This window comes from Lipophrys pholis (assembly GCF_963383615.2).
Source record: "Lipophrys pholis genome assembly, chromosome: 9".
Lineage (NCBI taxonomy): Eukaryota > Metazoa > Chordata > Actinopteri > Blenniiformes > Blenniidae > Lipophrys > Lipophrys pholis.
This window is the reverse complement of record NC_137639.1, coordinates 1,705,215-1,726,778: the sequence shown is the minus strand read 5'-3', so window position 1 is coordinate 1,726,778 and position 21,564 is coordinate 1,705,215. Positions and strand designations below refer to the sequence as shown.

Here is a 21,564-nt window from a genome sequence, read left to right as displayed (position 1 = left end):
TTCAGGAGGGTGTAGAGACTGAAGGTGTCTGGTTTAACTTCAGGAGGGTGTAGAGACTGAAGGTGTCTGGTTTAACTTCAGGAGGGTGTAGAGACTGAAGGTGTCTGGTTTAACTTCAGGAGAGTGTAGAGACTGAAGGTGTCTGGTTTAACTTCAGGAGAGTGTAGAGACTGGAGGTGTCTGGTTTAACTTCAGGAGAGTGTAGAGACTGAGCATCATCAGATGAGGCAGCAATAAAAGAACCAGAGATAAAGTCCTCATGAACTTTTGTGTTTTCCTGTCTGAAACATTCACATTATACTGCAACGTTTTGAAAACCATACCTGTTTCCATTTGACAGAAACAGCGAACGCGATGTAGTTTCCATGTTAATCCACCAGTTGGTGCTGTTGATAGTTTTAGTACTGAAAACACACACACACACACACACACACACACACACACACACACACACACACACACACACACACACACACACACACACACACACACACACACACACACACACACACACATTGTTTTTATGGTGACTGTCAAAATAAAACCACCAACTTGGGTTGTTATTAAGGTGACTGTCAAAATAAAACTACCAAGTTGGATTGTTTTTACAGTGACTGTCAAAATAAAACAACCAGGTTGGATTATTATTATGGTGACTGTCAAAATAAAAGTACCAAGTTTGAATTTTATTGTGGTGACTGTCAAATAAAAGTACCAAGTTGGATTGTTATTACGGTGACTGTCAAAATAAAAGTACCAAGTTGGATTGCTATGACAGTGGTTTTTAGATATTTTTGTAGTTTGTCTTCACTACTACAGTAGTTTATAGTTTTTAGATATTATAGTAGTTCAACTTCACTCAGCTTGGCAGCGGTTTGTAGTTTCCAGTTTGTAATTTGTATTTTGCAGATTGTAGTTTGCCGATTGTAGTTTGCAGGTTGTTGTGTATAGTTTGCAGGTTGCCGTTCGTAGTTTTCCATTTGTAGTTTGCAGGCTGTTGTGTGTAGTTTGCCATTTGTAGTTTCCAGTATGTAAATTGCAGTTTGTAATTTGCACTTTACAGTTTGTCATTTGTAGTTTCCAGGTTGGAGTTAGTAGTTTGCACTTTGTAATTTGTAGTTTGCAGTGTGTAGTTTGCGTTTGGATTTTGTAAATTGTAGATTGCAGTTTGCAGTTAGTAGTTTGCAGTTTGCCAACTTTTAGTTTGTAGTTTTATTTTGACAGTCACCGTAATAACTATCCAACTTGGTGGTTTTATTTTGACAGTCACTGTAATAGTCCAACGTGGTAGTTTTATTTTGACAGTCACTGTAATAACTATCTAACTTGGTAGTTTTATTTTGACAGTCACCATAATAATATTCCAACTTGGTGGTCTGTCGACTAGAATGTCTGTGTTCTCCTGTTGTTAATGTTTAGAACTCATTCTCTGCCGTGTGTGTGTGTGTGTGTGTGTGTGTGTGTGTGTGTGTGTGTGTGGTTTCAGTAGTAAAACTAACAGCACCAACTCTTGCCCATAAAACTACATTGTTTTCAGTGTTTCTGCCTCTTCAGTGTAAACAGACATTGTTTTCAAAAAGTTGTATGCACGTGAAACTTTTCTGAAACAAAGATGTAAAACGATGTAATGTAAATGTAAACCCTCCCTGACACCAGCCTCCACTGAAGCAAAGCGCGGCCTTGGTTTGGCTCCGGTCTTCTGTCGCTCTGCAACTTTATTCACGAGTTTCCGTGGAATTCATTTATTTCATTGGCTCCTGCTCGCTGAGCGCTCCCGCGCTGTGCTCGTGCCATTCGCTCCTCCCGCCGTCCGTCTTCCTCTGGAGCGTCCTCACCGGTCGGCCTCACCGCCTCCCCATTGGTCGGCTGACCCGTCAGTCAGAACCACCGTGGCTTTTGATTGGTCCACTCCCGGAGCCACGTCCCGCTTGGCCCTACCTGGCCCGCTGTGATTGGCCGAGACTCTTCCTGCTTCCCGCCCCCTCCCGTCCAACTCCAAGGAGGAAGGAGGAACTGGCCGAGCCGCGTGTGTCACTTCCAAGCCGCGCTGTTATGTGACTCTGTGGATGGATGTAGCTGCTTCCGCGGTCCTTTGGAAGTCCGGTTAGAGAGTTCCGAGTCACGGCCGTGGCTGTTGGGGGCGCGGGGCTCGTGGTTTGGGGAGCGGAGCGGTTTCTTCCCGTGTGATAGCAGATAGCTCGCCTCTCTCGCGGTGCCACGGGACTGACGGAGAATATGGCGGAGCATCACCCGGTGTCCGACAACAAACATAAATCCGTTCTGAACTCCGGGGCGTCGTACTCCGGGAATGGGCGGAGCAGCGCGGTGGTGGCGGAGCGAGGCGGCGGCGGCGGCGGCGGCGGAGGAGGCCTGTCCGGCGGCCTGTCGCAGCCGGCCGGGTGGCAGTCCCTGCTGTCTTTCACCATCCTCTTCCTGGCCTGGCTGGCCGGCTTCAGCTCCAGGCTCTTCGCTGTCATCCGCTTCGAGAGTATCATCCACGAGTTCGACCCCTGGTAAGTTCTCCTCCTCCTGCTGCTGCTCCTCCTCCTGCTGGGGCTCCTCCTCTTCCTGCTCCTCCTGTTCCTCCTGCTGCTCCTCCTCCTCCTGCTGCTGCTCCTTCTCCTCCTGCTCCTGTTGCTCTTCTTCCTGCTCCTGCTTCTCCTGCTACTGCTACTCCTCCTCTTCCTGCTGCTCCTTCTCTTCCTGCTCCTACTGCTGCTCTTCCTCTTTCTGCTCCTCCTCCTCTTCCTGCTCCTGCTCATCCTCCTGCTGCTCCTCTTCAGGCTGCTCCTCCTCCTGCACTCTCCTCCTCCTGTGCTTCTCTTCCTGCTGCTCCTCTTCCTGACCTCCTCCTCCTTGCTCCTTCTCTTTCTGCTCCTCCTCTCCCTGCTCCTCCTCCTCCACAGCCTGGGAGTTCCTCCAGCACCAGGCCAGGTGAGGGGAGCTTCCAGTCGGGAGCAGGTCCAGGTCCATCAATCTGATTGATAAACAAAGCCTTCCTCCTCCACCAGTCCTCCACCAGTCCTCCTCTCTGTCCTCCTCTCCCCTTTTGTTTCCTGACTTCTCCCCTCATGGTGAACCCCAGTGGGTTGGCTATCGGCAGAGGCCATGAACACAACACGGTTCATTATTAAGCCGAGGAGGAGGTAGAGGTTAGGGTTAACCCTCACCCGAACCCTAACATTGAGTGGACAGAATGTACAAGATGAAAATGTGTCTTTTAAAAAGCCAAACAATTCCTACAGAAAGTGGCTGTAATCTCAAGATCAATCAGATTATAATGAAACCTTGTGGTGTGAAATGTCCTGGAGCTTCTCCTGTTGCATTGTGGGACTTTTCCCAGCCCCCCCTGACAGCACGGCTCTCAGGCTGTTTGCTCCTCTCTGGGTCGTACTCTGAAGACATCGGTAATAAAATAAGTGCTGGACTGTTGGACTGTTGGACTGCTGGACTGCTGGACTGCTGGACTGCTGGACTGCTGGACTGCTGGACTGCTGGACTGCTGGACTGGAGCCTCTGGACTGGAGCCTCTGGTTGTGGCTCACTGGTCCTCACCGGGGTTCCAGGTGGACTGCTGGTTTGTCCTGGAGCAGACTGGAGAAATGGTGTTTGGCAGTAGTGCAGTAGTGTTTGTGTGGTGTAGAGACGTGAGAGTGTGTTTGCAGTATTTCACAATAGGAACAGTGTTTGTTCGCTGTGACACTAATTTGCCTCACACTTCTCCAACTCAAGCTTCATGTCAGCGTTTCTATGGGAAGAGTCTCGTCCGATAGGACCTTTATCCCTGCTGCATGTGAAGCTTTGGGGAACAAAATCATGTGGATTCATGTAACACTGCTCTAATGCTCGGTTCACACTGCCCTAATGAGGCCCAGTTTGGCTCCCATTCTCCCTTCCAACAATCTTAAGGACGCTCAGATCATCATGAGATGATCTTATCAGATAATCCTGCAGTGTGTGGGGTGTTCAGACTGCTCTCCTCTGCTCAGGACGTCGGGACGCTCCCGTCTCTAATGGGGGATATTCGACATGTTGGATTGTTTTGGCCGAGTTCTCGTGGTGTGGTGTCCCCCGGGGGGACAACCAGCATGAGCCTGTTGACTGTGACGCGTAGCCAATCAGAAAGCGAGGTAACGTAGTGGCGAGGAAACGCTGGACCGAACCAATGACCATGCTCCTGTTGTCTCCACTCCTTTCTTCTTCTTCTTTGAGTTGTTAACAGCGGAGGGCTGCTGCACTCCTTTGACCAACGCCTCTTCTTTTTAAAACGTGTTTTATCTGATAAAAACACCACAAACGATCGGCAATACATCCTCTTCGTCCGCCATGTTTGTTGACTCTGGAATCACATTTGATCTCGAGAGGTTTCTGATGCCGGGACGTTCACGAGTGAAATGGGTTCATGTGTGGTGTGTTGATGCTGCCGTGTGGCTGCACACCACACACTGTACCACCAGAACTGTTCAGCCTGGGTGTGTGTGTGTGGTCTCTTAGGCCCCGTTTCCACGACAACGAATTAGAGTGGATCCGCAAAACTTTCTTCACTTTTGGGGGGTCCGTTTACACGACACCAGTGTTCTGATCCACTGTATCCACAAAGTTTTTAATCCGGCTCCCAAGGTGGAAAGATTCTATCACGGTTCTAATCCCTCCTGCAGAGACTGATGGAGGCTACAGAGCCTGTTACTGCTCATCTCCACCCCCCTCCTGCTCATCCAGTTGTAAACAAACATGGCGGCCGTGTAGTGGTACGACCCGTAGTGGTACGACCCGTAGTGGTACGACCCGTAGTGGTACGACCCGTGGTCCATATTGTAGTTTTATGGTCCAGATCAGTAGTTTAATAGTTGAGACTCTCCCTGATATCATCCGGTTCCTCATCAGTCCACTAGGATGTCAGGTTCTCTCCATTTTCTTCACCTTTATAGTGTTTTGTTCTCTGCACACGTCTGTGTAGTTTCATTACAAAATCAAGCAACAGCGCCCTCCAGTGGCCCGGCAGACTAACTACATCGTTGTCTCTGTGTCCGCTGCTGCAGTGGAAACGCTCTCCTTTTTTTAACAGATTAGGTGTTGTCACGTGACACGTTGTCATGGAAACGGGGCCTTAGGTTTGGGAAATCTGCAGGCCATTTTAAAATCCTGCCGTGTGAACCAGGCATCGGACATGATCAGCCTTTTCACAAGGTGAACATTTCTTTAACTTTGCAAAAGAATCAGCAATCTTATCACTTTATTCAGTCTTCATGGAAACTGAACAATCTGATCTTTAAATCCAGTAGAATTAAATTAGATTGACACAGAAATGACTAATGGCAGTTTAGAGGTTTTCATTGGCGACACTTTTCTGATCAGTGCAGCTGGTTGATGCAGTTTGATTTCAAATCATGTCAATTCAACTTCTTGGATATTGAGATCTTGAGGTCAGAAAACAATCCATCATGGTGCCAGAGTGACTTTCTGTTTAATGAGAAGAGTCACCCTGCAGCATTCGATTCTATTACTATAGATCAGTATTTACTAATTCTATTTTGTGTTTCACATTCCTCTCCCCAGGATGAGAGCTGGGTGAGAGCTGGGTGAGAGCTGGGTGAGAGCTGGGTGAGAGCGGGGTGAGAGCGGGGTGAGAGCGGGGTGAGAGCGGGGTGAGAGCTGGGTGAGAGCGGGGTGAGAGCGGGGTGAGAGCGGGGTGAGCCAATGCTACGTCTGCTCATATCAGACCCAGCCTGGGACAGCCTGGGACCTCGAGGACAGTGTTGTCCTCGAGTTTAGAAAGCTCCTTTGTCAGTATTTGGTCACATTGGGATGCTTTTGGAAAGAAGAGATCAGCGAGGCGGTCTAACTATCTTAGTCTCTGGTTGGACATCTGTGTCCTAAAGTGTCCAGGTGAGACACTTCCTTCATAAAGACAGTGTTCCCAGGGGTTTCAATGAGCAGGACTAAACATTAAAAAGACAGTGAAGGAGTGATGAGAGATGAAACCATCCAGGCCGACAGGACAGTGAAAGAGAAGCAGTCCTCAGGACAAAATGGGTTCAACTTCTAACATCAGTGCTTCTGTCTCTTCAGGCGTCAAACAGGAAGTGCTTTATTATTACCCCTTGTTTTTGGACCAGACGCTTTGGGAGACTTTCCTGGAAAAAGAACTGCCCCGGGGCTTTTCCACAGAGCTGAATGGGAGAAGCTCACGCCACCTGTCGGTATCAGGGATTTAAATAAACAGAACATATCGAGATGGAGCTGAAGTCACTCTGAGTCTCCTGAGGCCTTAAAGGGCCAGCGTCAAATATATAGACACCAGAACCACTGAGGTCCAGAACCAGAGCCACTGAGGTCCAGAACCACTGAAGTCCAGAACCAGAACCACTGAGGTCCACAACCACAGAACCAGAACCACCGATTTCCAGAACCAGAAGTACTGAGATCCAGGTCCAGAACCACTGAGGTCCAGAACCAGAACAACTGAGGCCCACAACAGGTCCAGAACTAGAACCACTAAAGTCCAGAACCAGAACAACTGAGGCCCACAACAGGTCCAGAACTAGAACCACTAAAGTCCAGAACCAGAACTACTGAGCTCCAGAACCAGACTCAATGAGGTCCAGAACCAGAACTACTGAGCTCCAGAACCACTGCACTCCAGAACCACTGAGCTCCAGAACTACTGAGCTCCAGAACCAGACTCACCGAAGTCCAGAACCAAAACTACTGAGCTCCAGAACCCGACTCACTGAGGTCTAGAACCACTGAACTCCAGAACCAGAACCACTGAGCTCCAGAACCAAACTCACTGAGGTCCAGAACCAGAACCACTGAGCTCCAGAACCACTGAGCTCCAGAACTACTGTGCTCCAGAACCAGACTCACTGAGGTCCAGAACCCGAGTCACTGAGGTTCAGAACCACAGAACCAGAACCACTGCGGTCCAGAACCAGACGTGACCCGTGAGCGTAGGAAAGCTACCTTGCTAGCCTCGCAGCATTAGCATCAGTGGTGTCACACAGACTTTCTGGCTTCTCGCCAGGTTTGGAAGCAAAATAAAGTCCAGTCATGGTTTTTTATTTCCTGTTGTCAGAAATGAAAGAGAGAATATGTCATCAAATGAAGGGCAGGAGTGGAGGAGTAGGGTCGTACTTCCTGGAGTTGAACAAAGTGTAAGGTTTAGGTTTGTCACTCATTTATTTTGCTGCTGCACGGAGAGGGAGCTTGGCTGTACGTGACCTCTGACCCCTGACCCAGATTGAGATGGACGCCCCTGCAGAAGGCCCAGACTGGTGATCTGTTTGTCGGTACGATTCCAGTCCCTCCGTGTTCGTTGGCCTCTGAAGGGTTGTGAGCACGACGACATGAACTCTGACAAGAGACTGAAGAGATCCTCAGTCAGGAACCTGGGATTGTTCCTGCCGCTCAGAAGACTGGTTAAAGGTTCCCTGGTCAGAAAGCACCTGATTGCTCCTGGACCAGGACCAGGACCTCCAGGCTCAGAGGCTCAGCTGTGAGCTTCAGCTGGAGACTCTAAAACCTTCTGGACTTGCTGCTCCACTGCAGGCTTCCTGTGCTCAGGCTGGACCACCTGAAGCCAGGTGAGCGGCTGGACTCTGCTGTGGTTTACCTGCTGACGGGTCGCCGCCCTGCGTTCTGCCTTCAGGAGGGAGGTGGTGTGAGCTGGTATTACCAGGGATTATTACCTCAGCCTGGCCTTTGGACTCTGGCAGGACATTTTCATAATAAACTAGAAAAGTAAAGCCTTGGTATGAGAAGCTGAACCTTCTTTGCTCCACCTTGGCCAAACATGACTTTCCTCAGCCAGCGTCCAACCAAACCGTCTGACCAGTGTGGGCCCCCTCAACACACACACACACACACACACACACACACACACACACACACACACACACACACACACACACACACACACACACACACACACACACACACACACACACACACACACACACACACACACACACACACACACACACACACACAGGCCTGTCACGGTAACAAATTTTGCTGGTCGATAAATTGTCCCAGAAATAATAATAATAAACGATAATATTGCCATTTTGATACCATTTTTCCACTAATATATTAATAATGCAAGTATACCCTTTTAAAGATAAATAAACTTTTATCTCTTAATATTTTAAATTGGAATTGTGTTATGAAAAAAGAGATTGTAAATATCCTAAATAAAGAATCAAAACAACCTCATCTCTCCCTCTCCTCCTCTCGGGGTCTCATGCTGCTCTCAGGTGTGCCAGGTGCCCCCCCCCCCCCCCACACACACACACACACACACACACTAGAGTGATTGACAGGCAGTGTGGGAAAGTTCACTTTCTACATCAACCAGTTCAAAGTTCAGTTCACAAATTTTAATATGAAATTCATAGTTCCAAAAATGAACTAGTTTTTCAATATGTTGCTGTGAGCTTTGGAGTTACGTGATGCACCTGAACGCATCACCCAGTATCGGCAGCATGAAGCTTGTTAACCCTTAAAAAGCCGAGTCGTCCTCCGCAGGGTTCAAAGCATGGAAAGAAAAAATGTAGCTGCTTGTCGTCCAGAAAGTACTGTAACCATACCATGAAGTATTAATGGTGGAGACAGAGTCTGAGGTAGAGCTGCTGAATTCTACTTGTTTTTGTCGTGATGCTTCACATGTTGATGACGTAGGGGGTGGAGCCGCTCTGGGGGCTGCTGTTGCCAGATTGGCTGTTTTCCTCCTACATGTTAAGGCCCGTTTACAGTGAGCCTTACTGGGTTTTCACTGGAAGGATCAGGAATCTGGCAACTCTCTAAAACAACATTAAACTGTGAGCGCCGCTCATTAACACCAGAGTGAGCGCCGCTCACTAACACCAGAGTGAGCGCCGCTCACTAACACCAGAGTGAGCGCCGCTCACTAACACCAGAGTCAGAGCCGCTCACTAACACCAGAGTCAGAGCCGCTCACAGTGACGTCTTTGGTAAAGGAAACATTCTCCAGCCTGGAAAACTGATCAAGCTCATTTTTAATTATCGTGCAATTAATTGATTTATTGATTATCACAACAGGTCTACACACACACACACACACACACACACACACACACACACACACACACACACACACACACACACACACACACACACACACACACACACACACTCAGTCTTTGTACTCTGAGGGACAGTTTCCTGGTCCCGGCCTGCGTTGCATCAGTGAAAGCATTGACAGGCCAGCAGTTGGATTAAACTGCCAGTTTCACGTCTTGTCTGCTGAATAAAAGAGGAGGCCTGAAGACTCTGGCAGGCCGGGGAGGGAATCCCTCTGGTTTGTGTGGAAGCCTAACAGAGCTTGACATGGAGTGAAATGTATTCCTCCACTGCTTCATTGTTCTCCGCTCTGCCTTTGCTATGGACTGACGGCACGATGGGAACAGAGCTGGAGACTGACGCCTCCGGTTTGTCTCCTGGTAGGACTGTCCAGCTTGTTTCTGATCAGCTGGAACTTTAAATATTCTTTTACATAAGCTCATCTTTATTTTCAGTCTCATGTCTGATGTTTCCGTGTTGGAAGGCTGCAGTAGCTACTCTGAAAAGAAAGCTTTATGAGTGTTTCAGAGGCTGAACTGGGAATATGCTGATTCGAAAGCAAAAGTTGGGATTTAGGAAAACAAAGTAAAAAACAAGAATATGCGTTTCCCTTCTACTGAAGACGCTCAACTATGTGTCTGTTCAATGCACCTGACTGCATAGACCACTGCAGCAACATGTGGGGAATGCATGTCATTATAAACCCAAAGCTTTCTTCACCGTTTGTATTTGCCTCTATGTAATTTAACCAGACACTTTATGACCAAACCAGCCTGAACCCGGCGGCTGGACTGACAGCACCCTGATTGAGGTGCCTTATGTACCTTTCGTATGTACAATTCTCATGTACTGTTCTGATTTACCATTCTTGTGTACCTTTCTCATGTACCGTTCTCATATCCTCACGCTCAGTGGACCAGTTCACCCAGTAGAAAACCATCATGACCAGATGAACCTCTGCTAAACCAGCCATGTGGCTGCAGGCGTCAGTGGTTTAGAGAGAAAAAGCCAAGATGCTTGCTGTAGTTGCCCGTGTCTCTACGCAGGGAGACAATTGTTACTGAATTTATTTGAGAAATGTATACAAGCTTTACCTAAGTACTTTTATTGGTATTGATTAAAGTTGTTGGGGGTGTTTGTACAATTTTATTCACAGTTATAAATGAGAGTGCGGGTTTGTTAATGATGGCTGGTCGGGGACTTGAATGGTTGCGTCGTGCATAAGTAAGACGAGAAGTTGCTTTGAGGAATGTGGACTAACATCTTATTTCAGCCTGTGGATTGTTTGAGAGCACTGTGGGGTGTCTGACATTGCAGTACCTGTTCACACTGCAGCTTCTCAAGTGAAAATACACTGCCTGGCCAAAAAACAAGTCGCCAGCAAAAATCTGTTAAACGCTCTGATATTTCGTTGGAGCGCCTTTACCTTTGATTACAGTATTCACTGTGGCATTGTTTCCATAAGCTTCTGCAACGTCACAAGATTTATTTCCATCCAGTGTCGCAGTAATTTTTCACCAAGATCTCGTAATGATGATGGCAGAGTCTGGCCACTGTGCAAAGCCTCTCCAGCACATCCCAAAGATTCTCAGTGGGGTTAAGTCTGGACTCTGTGGCGGCCAATCCATGTGTGGAAAAGATGCCTCATGCCCCCGGAACCACCCTTTTACAATCTGAGCCCCATGAATCCTGGCATTGTCATCTTGTAATATGCCCGTGACGTTGGGGAAGAAACAAATCCATTGCTGGAATAACCTGGTCATTGAGTATATCAGGTAGTCAGCTGACCTCATAATGTTGCTCAACCTCCACCCAACCCCAGATCACAGCACTGCCCCCACAGGCTTGTTCAGTGGGACCTGCCTCTCTTCTTGCCCTGATGCCCCATCACTCTGGGACAGGGTAATTCTGGACTCATCAGACCACATGACCTTCTTCCATTCCTCCACAGTCCAATCTTTATGCTTTTGTTCTGGTTAGCCTTACTGATTAGAGCTTTTCTTACGGCCACACAGTTGTTCAATCCCAATCCCTTCAGTTCCCTTTACATTGTGCAGGAACTACTCTTGCTTTCACTATTAAATGTACTCCAGAGCTCTGCTGTTGTTTTTCTTCAATTTGATTTGGCCAAACGTTTAAGTAATTGCCGATCATGATCATTCAGGATTGTTTTTGGACCACATGTCCTTCTGGAAGACGATGGTCCCCCCCATCCTTCCAGTTTCTAATAATGCGTTGGACAGTCCTTAACCCAATTTTAATAGTTTCTGCAATCTCCTTGGATGTTTTCTCTGCTTGATGCATGCCAATGATTTGACCCTTCTTAAACAGGATTTGTCTTTCGCCATGGTTGTTTGAGAAATGATTAGTTATTCATCACATCAGCCGGGGTTAAAGAACCCGTTGCCAGCTGAAAGATGATCACTCATGCAGTAATTATCCCATAGGAGGCTTGTACCTATTCGCTTAGATAAATACAGGTGGTGACTTTTATTTTGGCCAGGCTGTGTACATTGTTGTTGTCTTTTGGTTTCAGAAAGTTTTTGTGTTTACACTGCAACAGCAGGGACACTGAAAACATCTCGTTTTTCATGCTGGGCCACTCGTGCATGCTGTTGATGTTGTGCATGTGAGTGGTTTCATTACAAAAACATTATAACTGGGAGAACACGGACATTCTAGTGGACAAACCACCAAGTTTGATTGTTATTATGGTGACTGTCAAAATAAAAGTACTGTCAACTAGAGCTAGGTGACGTGGCCTTTAATCAATATCTCCATGTTCTTAGTCTGTCTCACCATACACCTCATATTTGTCCTTGTTTTGTCTGAAATCAAGACTTTTGATGCATCAGCCACACTGGTATGATTCTATATCTACATTAAAACATTCTTGTTCACACGTCTCAGTTGTTGTGGAACTGACAGGAGACGTTGACGTCGCAGCTTCAGACCCTCTTCATTTTCTACTGGAGGATTTTTAAACCTGATAAAAAAATTGTTCTTCCTTTTGTGGCGACGCCGCTGCAGAATATTTTATTTACACTGTTGTTTGTTCAACGTCTTCCTTCTTGAATCCAAACCGCCGCCATACGATGGATCCCTGCTCTTCCTCTTTGGAATCAACTCGTCTTCTTCCATCTTCCTGGTCTGTTCACACTTTCTGCTCGCTGCTAAGCTAAGCTAAGCTGTATGACCAAGCTCTGGCCAGAGGACAGGATGTCTGTAGGAACGCTTGTTTTGTCTCTGAGGACAGGATGTCTGTAGGAGCGCTTGTTTTGTCTCTGAGGACAGGATGTCTGTAGGAGCGCTTGTTTTGTCTCTGAGGACAGGATGTCTGTAGGAACGCTTGTTTTGTCTCTGAGGACAGTATGTCCGTAGGAGCATTCGTTTTGTCCTTGATGACAGGATGTCTGTAGGAGCACTGGTTTTGTCTCTGAGAACAGGACATCTGTAGGAGCTTTCGTTTTGTCTCTTGATGATGATGATGATGATGATGATGGCGGCTGTCATCATCATCATCATCATCATCATCATCAATCTCCTCGCTTCAGCAGAAAAGCTAATTACCACGGCTGTGATGTACATGTGCAGTAGCAGCGTTTCCACCACCAACAAGGTGACGGAACTCGATCAGCTCCAGAAAGTTGTGTTTACACAGAGATGGAGTATTTTCACAAAGTTGCACTTTCAGTGGCTCTGATCTCTGTTGTTGTTTAAACGAGGCCTGAAGTCAGGCTACAGAGTTGAGTGCAAATATATAGAATTTAAATGAACAATGAGTTTTTCGCGGTATGTAGACTAGGTCATGTGTTTGCTCCCATGTATTCAAGGGGAAGCCCCGTGTGTACACACTACTGTGTACATGTACCACTGAAGGGAAGTAGTATGATTTCCTCTGTAGTAAAGTTGTACCAGTTAACCTCTCTGCTGAGTTTCCTACCGAAAATTCAAGTTTCTCAGTTTTCAAGCTGGTTTTTGTTGCTTTTTGCTTGAATGACCGTCACATGATTGTTGTGGAGCGGCTAATTATGTCCTGGATGACCAAACTTTGACAAATGTAATAAATCTGTCCGAGAACAGCAGCTCTCTTGTCCTATAGTTCCCCTTTTAAATTTGCTCTGCTGTAAATTGAGCAACTTTTGTAAGATTCCCTACCTTTTCTCCAAATTCATGCCACAGCATTTGGCAAATTTCCAACCATGAAGTCTGTTAAGTACAGTCATTATGTGTTGGACTGCTGCGGTGACCTTGAACGCCTTGCTGGTGACCTTGAGCGCCTCCTGTGCAGACGCACCGTTGTGTTAAAGTGCCATCTGAGGGTTTTTCTCTTCATCCAGGAAAAGTCAGTGAACTGTCGAGGAAAACCCAAACCTCTCTTTCATTTTCCTCCTACCAGCGTGTTGAATTCCACTAATCAGCCTGCAGTTCTCGTCTCACCGCCAGTTGGGAGTGCGTCCAAAGAGACGGAGGGAAGAGAAGCTCAAGTCATAGTTGTGCAAGATCGTCTCTGCACCAGTAATATCAGGCTTCTACCCGGTCTATTTGGCCTTGAATTGAGGAAATGTGAAATATCTGAGCATCATACAAGGATGTGATGTTTCATTGAAGCGACCTGACGGTGATGGAGCTCAGAGTAGATGAAAGGAGTGAGACCTCTCTGCCGGGTTGTAGCTGATCTTTGAAGGAACATCAGTAGTGTTTGTCACCCTCCTCTCCCTCACTAGTCTCTGATGTGGCTGGTTAATATCTGACATGGGAGGGTCAGGTTGGGTATTGGTCAGGCCGGCGGCCCGCAGACGGATCAGCCGAAGCTCACCACACAGAAAAAAACAGCTTTATTAATACTTAATACTACTTCATTTAAACGTGTCTCTGTCTGATGCATGTTAGGGCTTTTTCACCGAACGACTTCTTATATCGTTCCCACGCATTATTATTATTCTTTCCTCTATAACCACTCTGGGCTCCATGTTCACTGTAGATTTTAGAAACCTGGTTCAGCATCTCTTCCTCCTCGTAGGTAGTGATGCCTCCAGCTGATGACAGCTCTGGCTCCACTCTGGCTCTGCTCTGGCCACGCTCTGGCTCCGCTCTGGTCCCGCTCTGGATCCACTCTGACCTCGCTCTGGCTCCGCTCCGGCCTCGCTCTGGCCCTGCTCCGGCTCGGCTCTGACCTTGCTCCGGCTCAGCTCTGACCTTGCTCTGACCTTGCTCTGGCCCCGCTCTGGCCCCGCTCTGGCTCGGCTCTGACCTCGCTCTGGCCTCGCTCTGGCTCTGGCTCAGGCTCAGGCTCAGCTCTGGCCCCGCTCTGGCCCCGCTCTGGCCCCGCTCTGGCCCAGCAACGAAGTGGGGCCAGCATAGCAGCAGTTTAGCCCCTGGTAGGCCGGGGCTTTGGCAGCGGAAATACAAAGAACTGGTGCTGAGTCTGGTCCTGGACCACAACTAGAACCTGGTTCTTTCCGGTGGAAAAGCCCCCACAGTGAGGTCTGGAGAGGAGAGGCCTCGTCCACCTGCCTGGTGAATTTAACCACTGGTGCCCCTGCATGGACCAGTGACACAAACACACTGCTTTTATCCTGCTCGGGTCAATGCAGCGGCTTCACTGCTCCATTTTTATAAAGGACGGATTGATGTTCAGGCCAAATGATGAATTAGAAGTTTGTCTTCTTTCACAATGTTTTAAATTTACTATTGGAATGCTGTCACATTTACTTGGAGTTCTCCGGCTTTTCCATCTTCATCAGAAACTGATGAAGATAGGAGAATACCGTCAAAATATGGAGGGCTGCAAGTAACAATTGTTTAGATAATCGAATCATTTCTTTGATTAATTGATGAATCAGATTTAAAAAAACAACACATTTTTAATATCCGCCTCTTTTTTTACAGATTGAAGATTTGGACTAGGGCTGCAACAACAAATCGATAAAATAAATAAAATTTGATTATTAAAACTGTTGGCAATGAATTCCATTATCGATTCGTTGTGTCGCGCGATTTATGCGCCACTAGCCATGTTGTGGAGCCGTTTACTTCACCTTCGGAGCTTCATCAACGCTGGCTGACTGAAATAAAGTTTAAAAACAGAACCTCAACCTGCAGAGCCAGTTGAACGGAGCGAGACGGAGGCGGTACAGTAGAACCAGTGAGGAATGGACCTGGTAAGAGCTCTATCCTGTACTGGACACGTCACTGTGCACCGACACATATTTACCTGTTAACACACCTTAATGAGGACGACCTGCTGACGAGGACAACAGACAGGTTCTCCTGGCAAATATCAAGCTGAGCGACACTGAAACGACCAAAACACCTGGACTGGACTGGACCTGATTATTGGAATATTCAGGCCGCGGGTGATGCGCCTAACGTAATGTAACGATCCCGAAAATCCCCTCAGAGGGGCGGAGCCTAGCGCACAGGGTGGACGATGATTTTGACGTCACGTCCTTTGTACACATGAAAGTTTGACTTTCCCTTTCCAGCAGAGAACATGAGGCCCGAGGGCCAAAACGCACCTGTAGGGCTTTTCCACCAAAAAGAACCAGGTTCTAGTTCAGGTTCTAGTTCAGGTTCTAGTTCAGGGCCAGTTCTTAAATGAGCGCCGCCAAAGAACCGGTTCTTTTTCCACCGTTAACGGAAGCCAGTGAGAGCTCTGTCATTGTGTCACTCCAAAATGTGATACGTCACTGATTTCACCAATTTCACACTGACGGCGCTCGTCCAGGAACCAGGAGACGGACTGTAACAGTGGTTTAGTCCGGGTCGCTCCATCTAGTCTGACCAGAACCTCTGATGCACCAAAGAGCCAGAAGACATTACGTCTCTTCTTGTCTCTATTGGTGTTTGTTCACGTCCGTCTTGTTTTAGTTCGGAGTCCCGGAGTGGACATAGAGGGACAAATAATAACGCATGTATGAGTTTGGGTCTTATTTTTCGCCATTCCAACATTCCATCGTGAATTTCTGCTCCTTTCACTTTATTTCTGGATGTGTCTGAATCAAAAGCTTCAACATGGAGGAATGGAGGTGTAGAATGATAGAACGCTGCTCTACAACTGTTTCCATGGCAACCTAGGTAACCACTCTGATTAAAGTTCTCTTTCACATGAAGCCATTAAAAGGCTCATTTTAGGTCTATAAACTCCAATCTTTCATTTACAGTAGTTTGTAGTATGTAGAGAGCTTGCAAGCCGGGAGAGCTTGCGGTCCGGGAGAGCTTGCGGTCCGGGAGAGCTTGTGGTCCAGGCAAGCCGGGAGAACTTGCGAACGGGGCGATCCGGGAGAGCTTGCGGTCCAGGAAAGCTTGCGAGCAGGGAGAGCTTGCGGTCCGGGCGATCCGGTAGGGCTTGTGGGCCGGGCAAGCCGGGAGATCTTTCGAACCGGGCGATCCGGGAGAGCTTGCAGTGCGGGAGAGCTTGCGGTCCTGTGCAAGACGGGAGATCTTGGGTAAAGAGGCACGCAGGTGACGGCTGCGCTCAGGAGGACCCACCACCGAGCAGGAGCAGTAACAGAGAGCTTATGATCCCAAAAAAGTTGAACAAAGAGATATTCCCAAGGTGTTTGGCTAAGTTCACAATAAAAGCTTGACTTAATTTAAAAAGTAAAAGTTAAATTAATATTTAAATAAAAAAAATAACGTGACGTGGACTGACAAGCTGCCATGAAGTAATTCTGCGCATCTAAACAGCAGGTTGCCATGTTGGCTGACCAGTAGCTCAACGAACTGCTAAAGCTGGAGGAAAAGCAGGTTGCCATGTTGGCTGACCAGTAGCTCAACGAACTGCTAAAGCTGGAGGAAAGACTGGAAACTGGCGGATACATTATACAGTTTTCCTCCCTCTCTCTGTCTTTCCCTCGTGTGTGTGTGTGTGTGTGTGTGTGTGTGTGTGTGTGTGTGTGTGTGTGTGTGTGTGTGTGTGTGTGTGTGTGTGTGTGTGTGTGTGTGTGTGTGTGTGTGTGTGTGTGTGTGTGTGTGTGTGTGTGTGTGTGTGTGTGTGTGTGTGTCATTACAAGGCAGCCTGAGCGATGGATTTAGTGTAGTGTAATGAGCAGGTATTAGAGGCTGTTGCTGTTGTACATGTGTCTGAAGAGATCCAGCTCTCACACTGTGTCCTCCTGAGAGGAAAACCTGCTTTTGAAGGTTTAAGATAAAAAGGTGAGGCAGACCGGGGCGAAGACATAAGAAGTGTCCGCTTGAAACGGAATGGGGAAGCAGATCTCATATTTAGCCTCTTGGCTTCATTTAAAGTGGCTCTGCTTCCAATCACACTCATCTGGGCTCATCTCTTCACTGCAGGTGGTGTCAAATGACACATCTTTCAGGTCTTATCACCTTTTAACTGCCAGGTTGGGTTGGTTAGGAGGGTCCTGGCTGGTTAGGAGGGCCCTGGCTGGTTACGAGGGTCCTGTTTGTTTAGGAGGGTCCTGGCTGGTTAGGAGGGTCCTGTTTGTTTAGGAGGGTCCTGGCTCGTTAGGAGGGTTCTGGTTGGTTAGGAGGGTCCTGGCTGGTTAGGAGGGCCGTGGCTAGAGATGGGGCCGTATCATTATCGGGTTCCGATATCAGCGTAACTCACTGATCTGAGGTTTCTGATCCATGATCCTGGTCTGCTTCATGGTGCTGAAATGATCCCCAGTGTTTCCCTGCTGCTGCTCTGCTCGCTGGCTGCAAACTGTGGACTGGATTTCCTGAAGGGAGGCGGGTCTCAATGAGACCAGGAGGAATGAGGCAGGAAATCCATTCCACATTTTGCAGCCAGCGAGTAGGCTAGGGAAGTAGCACTGTGCTAGCCAACTTTTCATGGCAACATGTTGCTGTTTGGAAAGATTTTACACTCAAAACACCACAAAGCAACACAGCTACGTGCAATGTTAGCAAAGCAACGCAGCAACGTGCAATGTTAGCAAAGCAACGCAGCAACGTGGATGTTTGCAAAGCAACACAGCAACGTGGATGTTAGCAAAGCAACACAGCAACGTGCAATGTTAGCAAAGCAACACAGCAACACGGATGTTTGCAAAGCAACACAGCAATGTGGATGTTTGCAAAGCAACACAGCAACGTGCAATGTTTTAAAAGCAACTCAACCATATCTGCAAAGCAAGAGAGAGCGAGAGGGGGGGATTGAGAGAGGGTAGAGATAGTGAGAGAGGGGGGAGAGATAGCGAACGAGGAGGGAGAGAGAGAGAGAGAAGGGGTAGATAGCAAGAGAGGAGGGAGAGAGAGAGGGGGGTGATAGCGAGAGAGGGGGCGGTGAGAGAGAGTAGGAGCGAGAGAGAGATGGAGGAGCAAGAGAAAGAGGGAGGAGGGAGAGAGAAAGCCAGCCTCCCCGGGCTGAGCAGCAGGGGGTGTGGGGTGTGAGGCTGGAGCTCCTGGAGGGGGGTGAAGCTCCGGAGGTGAGGTGAGGTCAGACGATGAGCTTCTCATTTGGCTCAGGAGGAGCGGGGGGAGTGCCTGGTTAGCGTAGCGTCGATAGAGGCTGGTGGAGGTTAGCGTAGCGTCAATAGAGGCTGGTGGAGGTTAGCGTAGCGTCAATAGAGGCTGGTGGAGGTTAGCATAGCATAGCGTCGAGGCTGGTGGAGGTTAGCGTAGTGTAGCATCGAGGCTGGTGGAGGTTAGTGTAGCGTTGAGGCTGTTGGAGGTTAGTGTAGCGTCGATAGAGGCTGGTGGAGGTTAGTGTAGCGTCGATAGAGGCTGGTGGAGGTTAGTGTAGCGTCGAGGCTGGTGGAGGTTAGCGTAGTGTAGCGTCGAGGCTGGTGGAGATTAGTGTAGCGTCGATAGAGGCTGGTGGAGGTTAGTGTAGCGTCAATAGAGGCTGGTGGAGGTTAGCGTAGTGTAGCGTCGATAGAGGCTGTTGGAGGTTAGTGTAGCGTCGATAGAGGCTGTTGGAGGTTAGTGTAGCGTCGATAGAGGCTGGTGGAGGTTAGTGTAGCGTCGAGGCTGGTGGAGGTTAGCGTAGTGTAGCGTCGAGGCTGGTGGAGATTAGTGTAGCGTCGATAGAGGCTGGTGGAGGTTAGTGTAGCGTCAATAGAGGCTGGTGGAGGTTAGCGTAGTGTAGCGTCGAGGCTGGTGGAGGTTAGTGTAGCGTCGATAGAGGCTGTTGGAGGTTAGTGTAGCGTCGATAGAGTCTGTTGGAGGTTAGTGTAGCGTCGAGGCTGGTGGAGGTTAGTGTAGCGTCGATAGAGGCTGGTGGAGGTTAGTGTAGCGTCAATAGAGGCTGGTGGAGGTTAGTGTAGCGTCGATAGAGGCTGGTGGAGGTTAGTGTAGCGTCGATAGAGGCTGGAGGAGGTTAGTGTAGCGTCGATAGAGGCTGGTGGAGGCTGGTGTAGCGTCGATAGAGGCTGGTGGAGGTTGGTGTAGCGTCGATAGAGGCTGGTGGAGGTTGGTGTAGCGTCGATAGAGGCTGGTGGAGGTTAGTGTAGCGTCGATGGAGGCTGGTGGAGGTTAGTGTAGCGTCGATAGAGGCTGGTGGAGGTTAGTGTAGCGTCGATGGAGGCTGGTGGAGGTTAGTGTAGCGTCGATAGAGGCTGGTGGAGGTTAGTGTAGCGTCGAGGCTGGTGGAGGTTAGCATAGCGTGGTTTGTAGGGTTGTGTACTCATACTTGTACTGGCCCTTTAAAAACGTGGTATTGGTTTGTACCTAATTTTGATGCTTCTTGATCTTAACTTGAGTTTCACGTCTTCCTGCTGCTACTTTCCTCTGGAAGGAGGAGCCAGAGACTTCTTCGTATGATCATTGTCCTCATTCTGATTGGTTGTTGAGTTTGAAGCCTGACGTCGGTCTGACCGCCCTGTTCTTGTGTTTGATTGGTTGTTTGAAGCCTGACGTCGGTCTGACCGCCCTGTTCTTGTGTTTGATTGGTTGTTTGAAGCCTGACGTCGGTCTGACCGCCCTGTTCTTGTGTTTGGCAGGTTTAACTACAGGTCCACTCACCACCTCACCACCAACGGCTTCTATGAGTTCCTCAACTGGTTCGATGAGCGCGCCTGGTACCCGCTGGGCAGGATCGTCGGGGGCACAGTAAGTACTGGTTGCTCATGAGTGGGGTAGGGGTCAATGTGGGCACATTCTGCCTCTACTCTCCTTGCCTCTACTTGTCTCAGCCTCTACTCTCCTTTCCTCTACTTGACTCAGCCTCTACTCTCCTTGCCTCTACTTGACTCAGCCTCTCCTCGCCTTTCCTCTACTTGACTCAGCTTCTACTCTCCTTGCCTCCACTCGCCTTACCTCTCCTTGACTCAGCCTCTCCTCGTCTCTACTCTCCTTGCCTCTACTTGACTCAGCCTCTCCTCGTCTCTACTCTCCTTGCCTCTACTTGACTCAGCCTCTCCTCGCCTTTCCTCTACTTGACTCAGCTTCTACTCTCCTTGCCTCCACTCGCCTTTCCTCTCCTTGACTCAGCCTCTCCTCGTCTCTACTCTCCTTGCTTCTACTTGACTCAGCCTCTCCTCACTTTTCCTCTGCTCGCCTTGCCTCTCCTCGCCTCTACTTGCCTTGCCTCTACTTGACTCAGCTTCTACTCTCCTTGCCTCTACTTGACTCAGCCTCTACTCGCCTTTCCTCTACTTGACTCAGCTTCTACTCTCCTTGCCTCCACTCGCCTTACCTCTCCTTGACTCAGCCTCTCCTCGTCTCTACTCTCCTTGCCTCTACTTGACTCAGCCTCTCCTCGTCTCTACTCTCCTTGCCTCTACTTGACTCAGCCTCTCCTCGCCTTTCCTCTACTTGACTCAGCTTCTACTCTCCTTGCCTCCACTCGCCTTTCCTCTCCTTGACTCAGCCTCTCCTCGTCTCTACTCTCCTTGCTTCTACTTGACTCAGCCTCTCCTCACTTTTCCTCTGCTCGCCTTGCCTCTCCTCGCCTCTACTTGCCTTGCCTCTACTTGACTCAGCTTCTACTCTCCTTGCCTCTACTTGACTCAGCCTCTACTCTCCTTGCCTCAATTTGACTCAGCCTCTACTCGCCTTGCCTCCACTCGCCTTTCCTCAATTTGACTCAGCCTCCACTCGCCTTTCCTCTACTTGACTCAGCTTCACTCTCCTTTCCTCTCCTTGACTCAGCCTCTACTCGCCTCGCCTCTACCTGACTCAGTCTTGTTCATTTTCCATTAAAATATAGTGCAACCACGGTGTGGGCGGAGTCATCAGAGCTTCTACTCGTTGTGTGATTACCTGATAAGAGCGAACATCCATTGGATTTCATCTCAAATAATAAATTAAATAGTTTATATTTTTGTATGTTCATTAATAATATTACAGGATGTGGATTGTTACGATGGTGCTTCACTGTCTGGTGTTACGGTTTCACTGGTGCCCCTGTTAACTGGTGCCTTCTGCCAGCAGCCGTTAGCAGCAGCTGATGTTAAAATAAGACAAATAAATGCTACGATACTTTAACCGTTGCTCTCTCCTGAGCGTCTCTCTGGTTGCTCTCTCCTGAGCGTCTCTCTGGTTGCTCTCTCCTCAGCGTCTCTCTGGTTG

The 21,564-nt window shown here is 48.5% G+C and overlaps 1 protein-coding gene across 1 annotated transcript in view; it reads left to right on the top strand.

The window, feature by feature from the left end:
- The first annotated feature begins 2,106 nt into the window (after positions 1-2,106).
- Positions 2,107-21,564, top strand: part of LOC308114990 (dolichyl-diphosphooligosaccharide--protein glycosyltransferase subunit STT3B-like) — a 49,352-nt gene continuing 29,894 nt past the window's right edge. The window contains exons 1-2 of the mRNA XM_080472291.1: positions 2,107-2,513; positions 19,995-20,103. Coding sequence (XP_080328417.1) covers positions 2,236-2,513; positions 19,995-20,103 — 387 coding nt within the window. The 5' untranslated portion in view covers positions 2,107-2,235. The remainder of the gene's footprint in view (positions 2,514-19,994; positions 20,104-21,564) is intronic.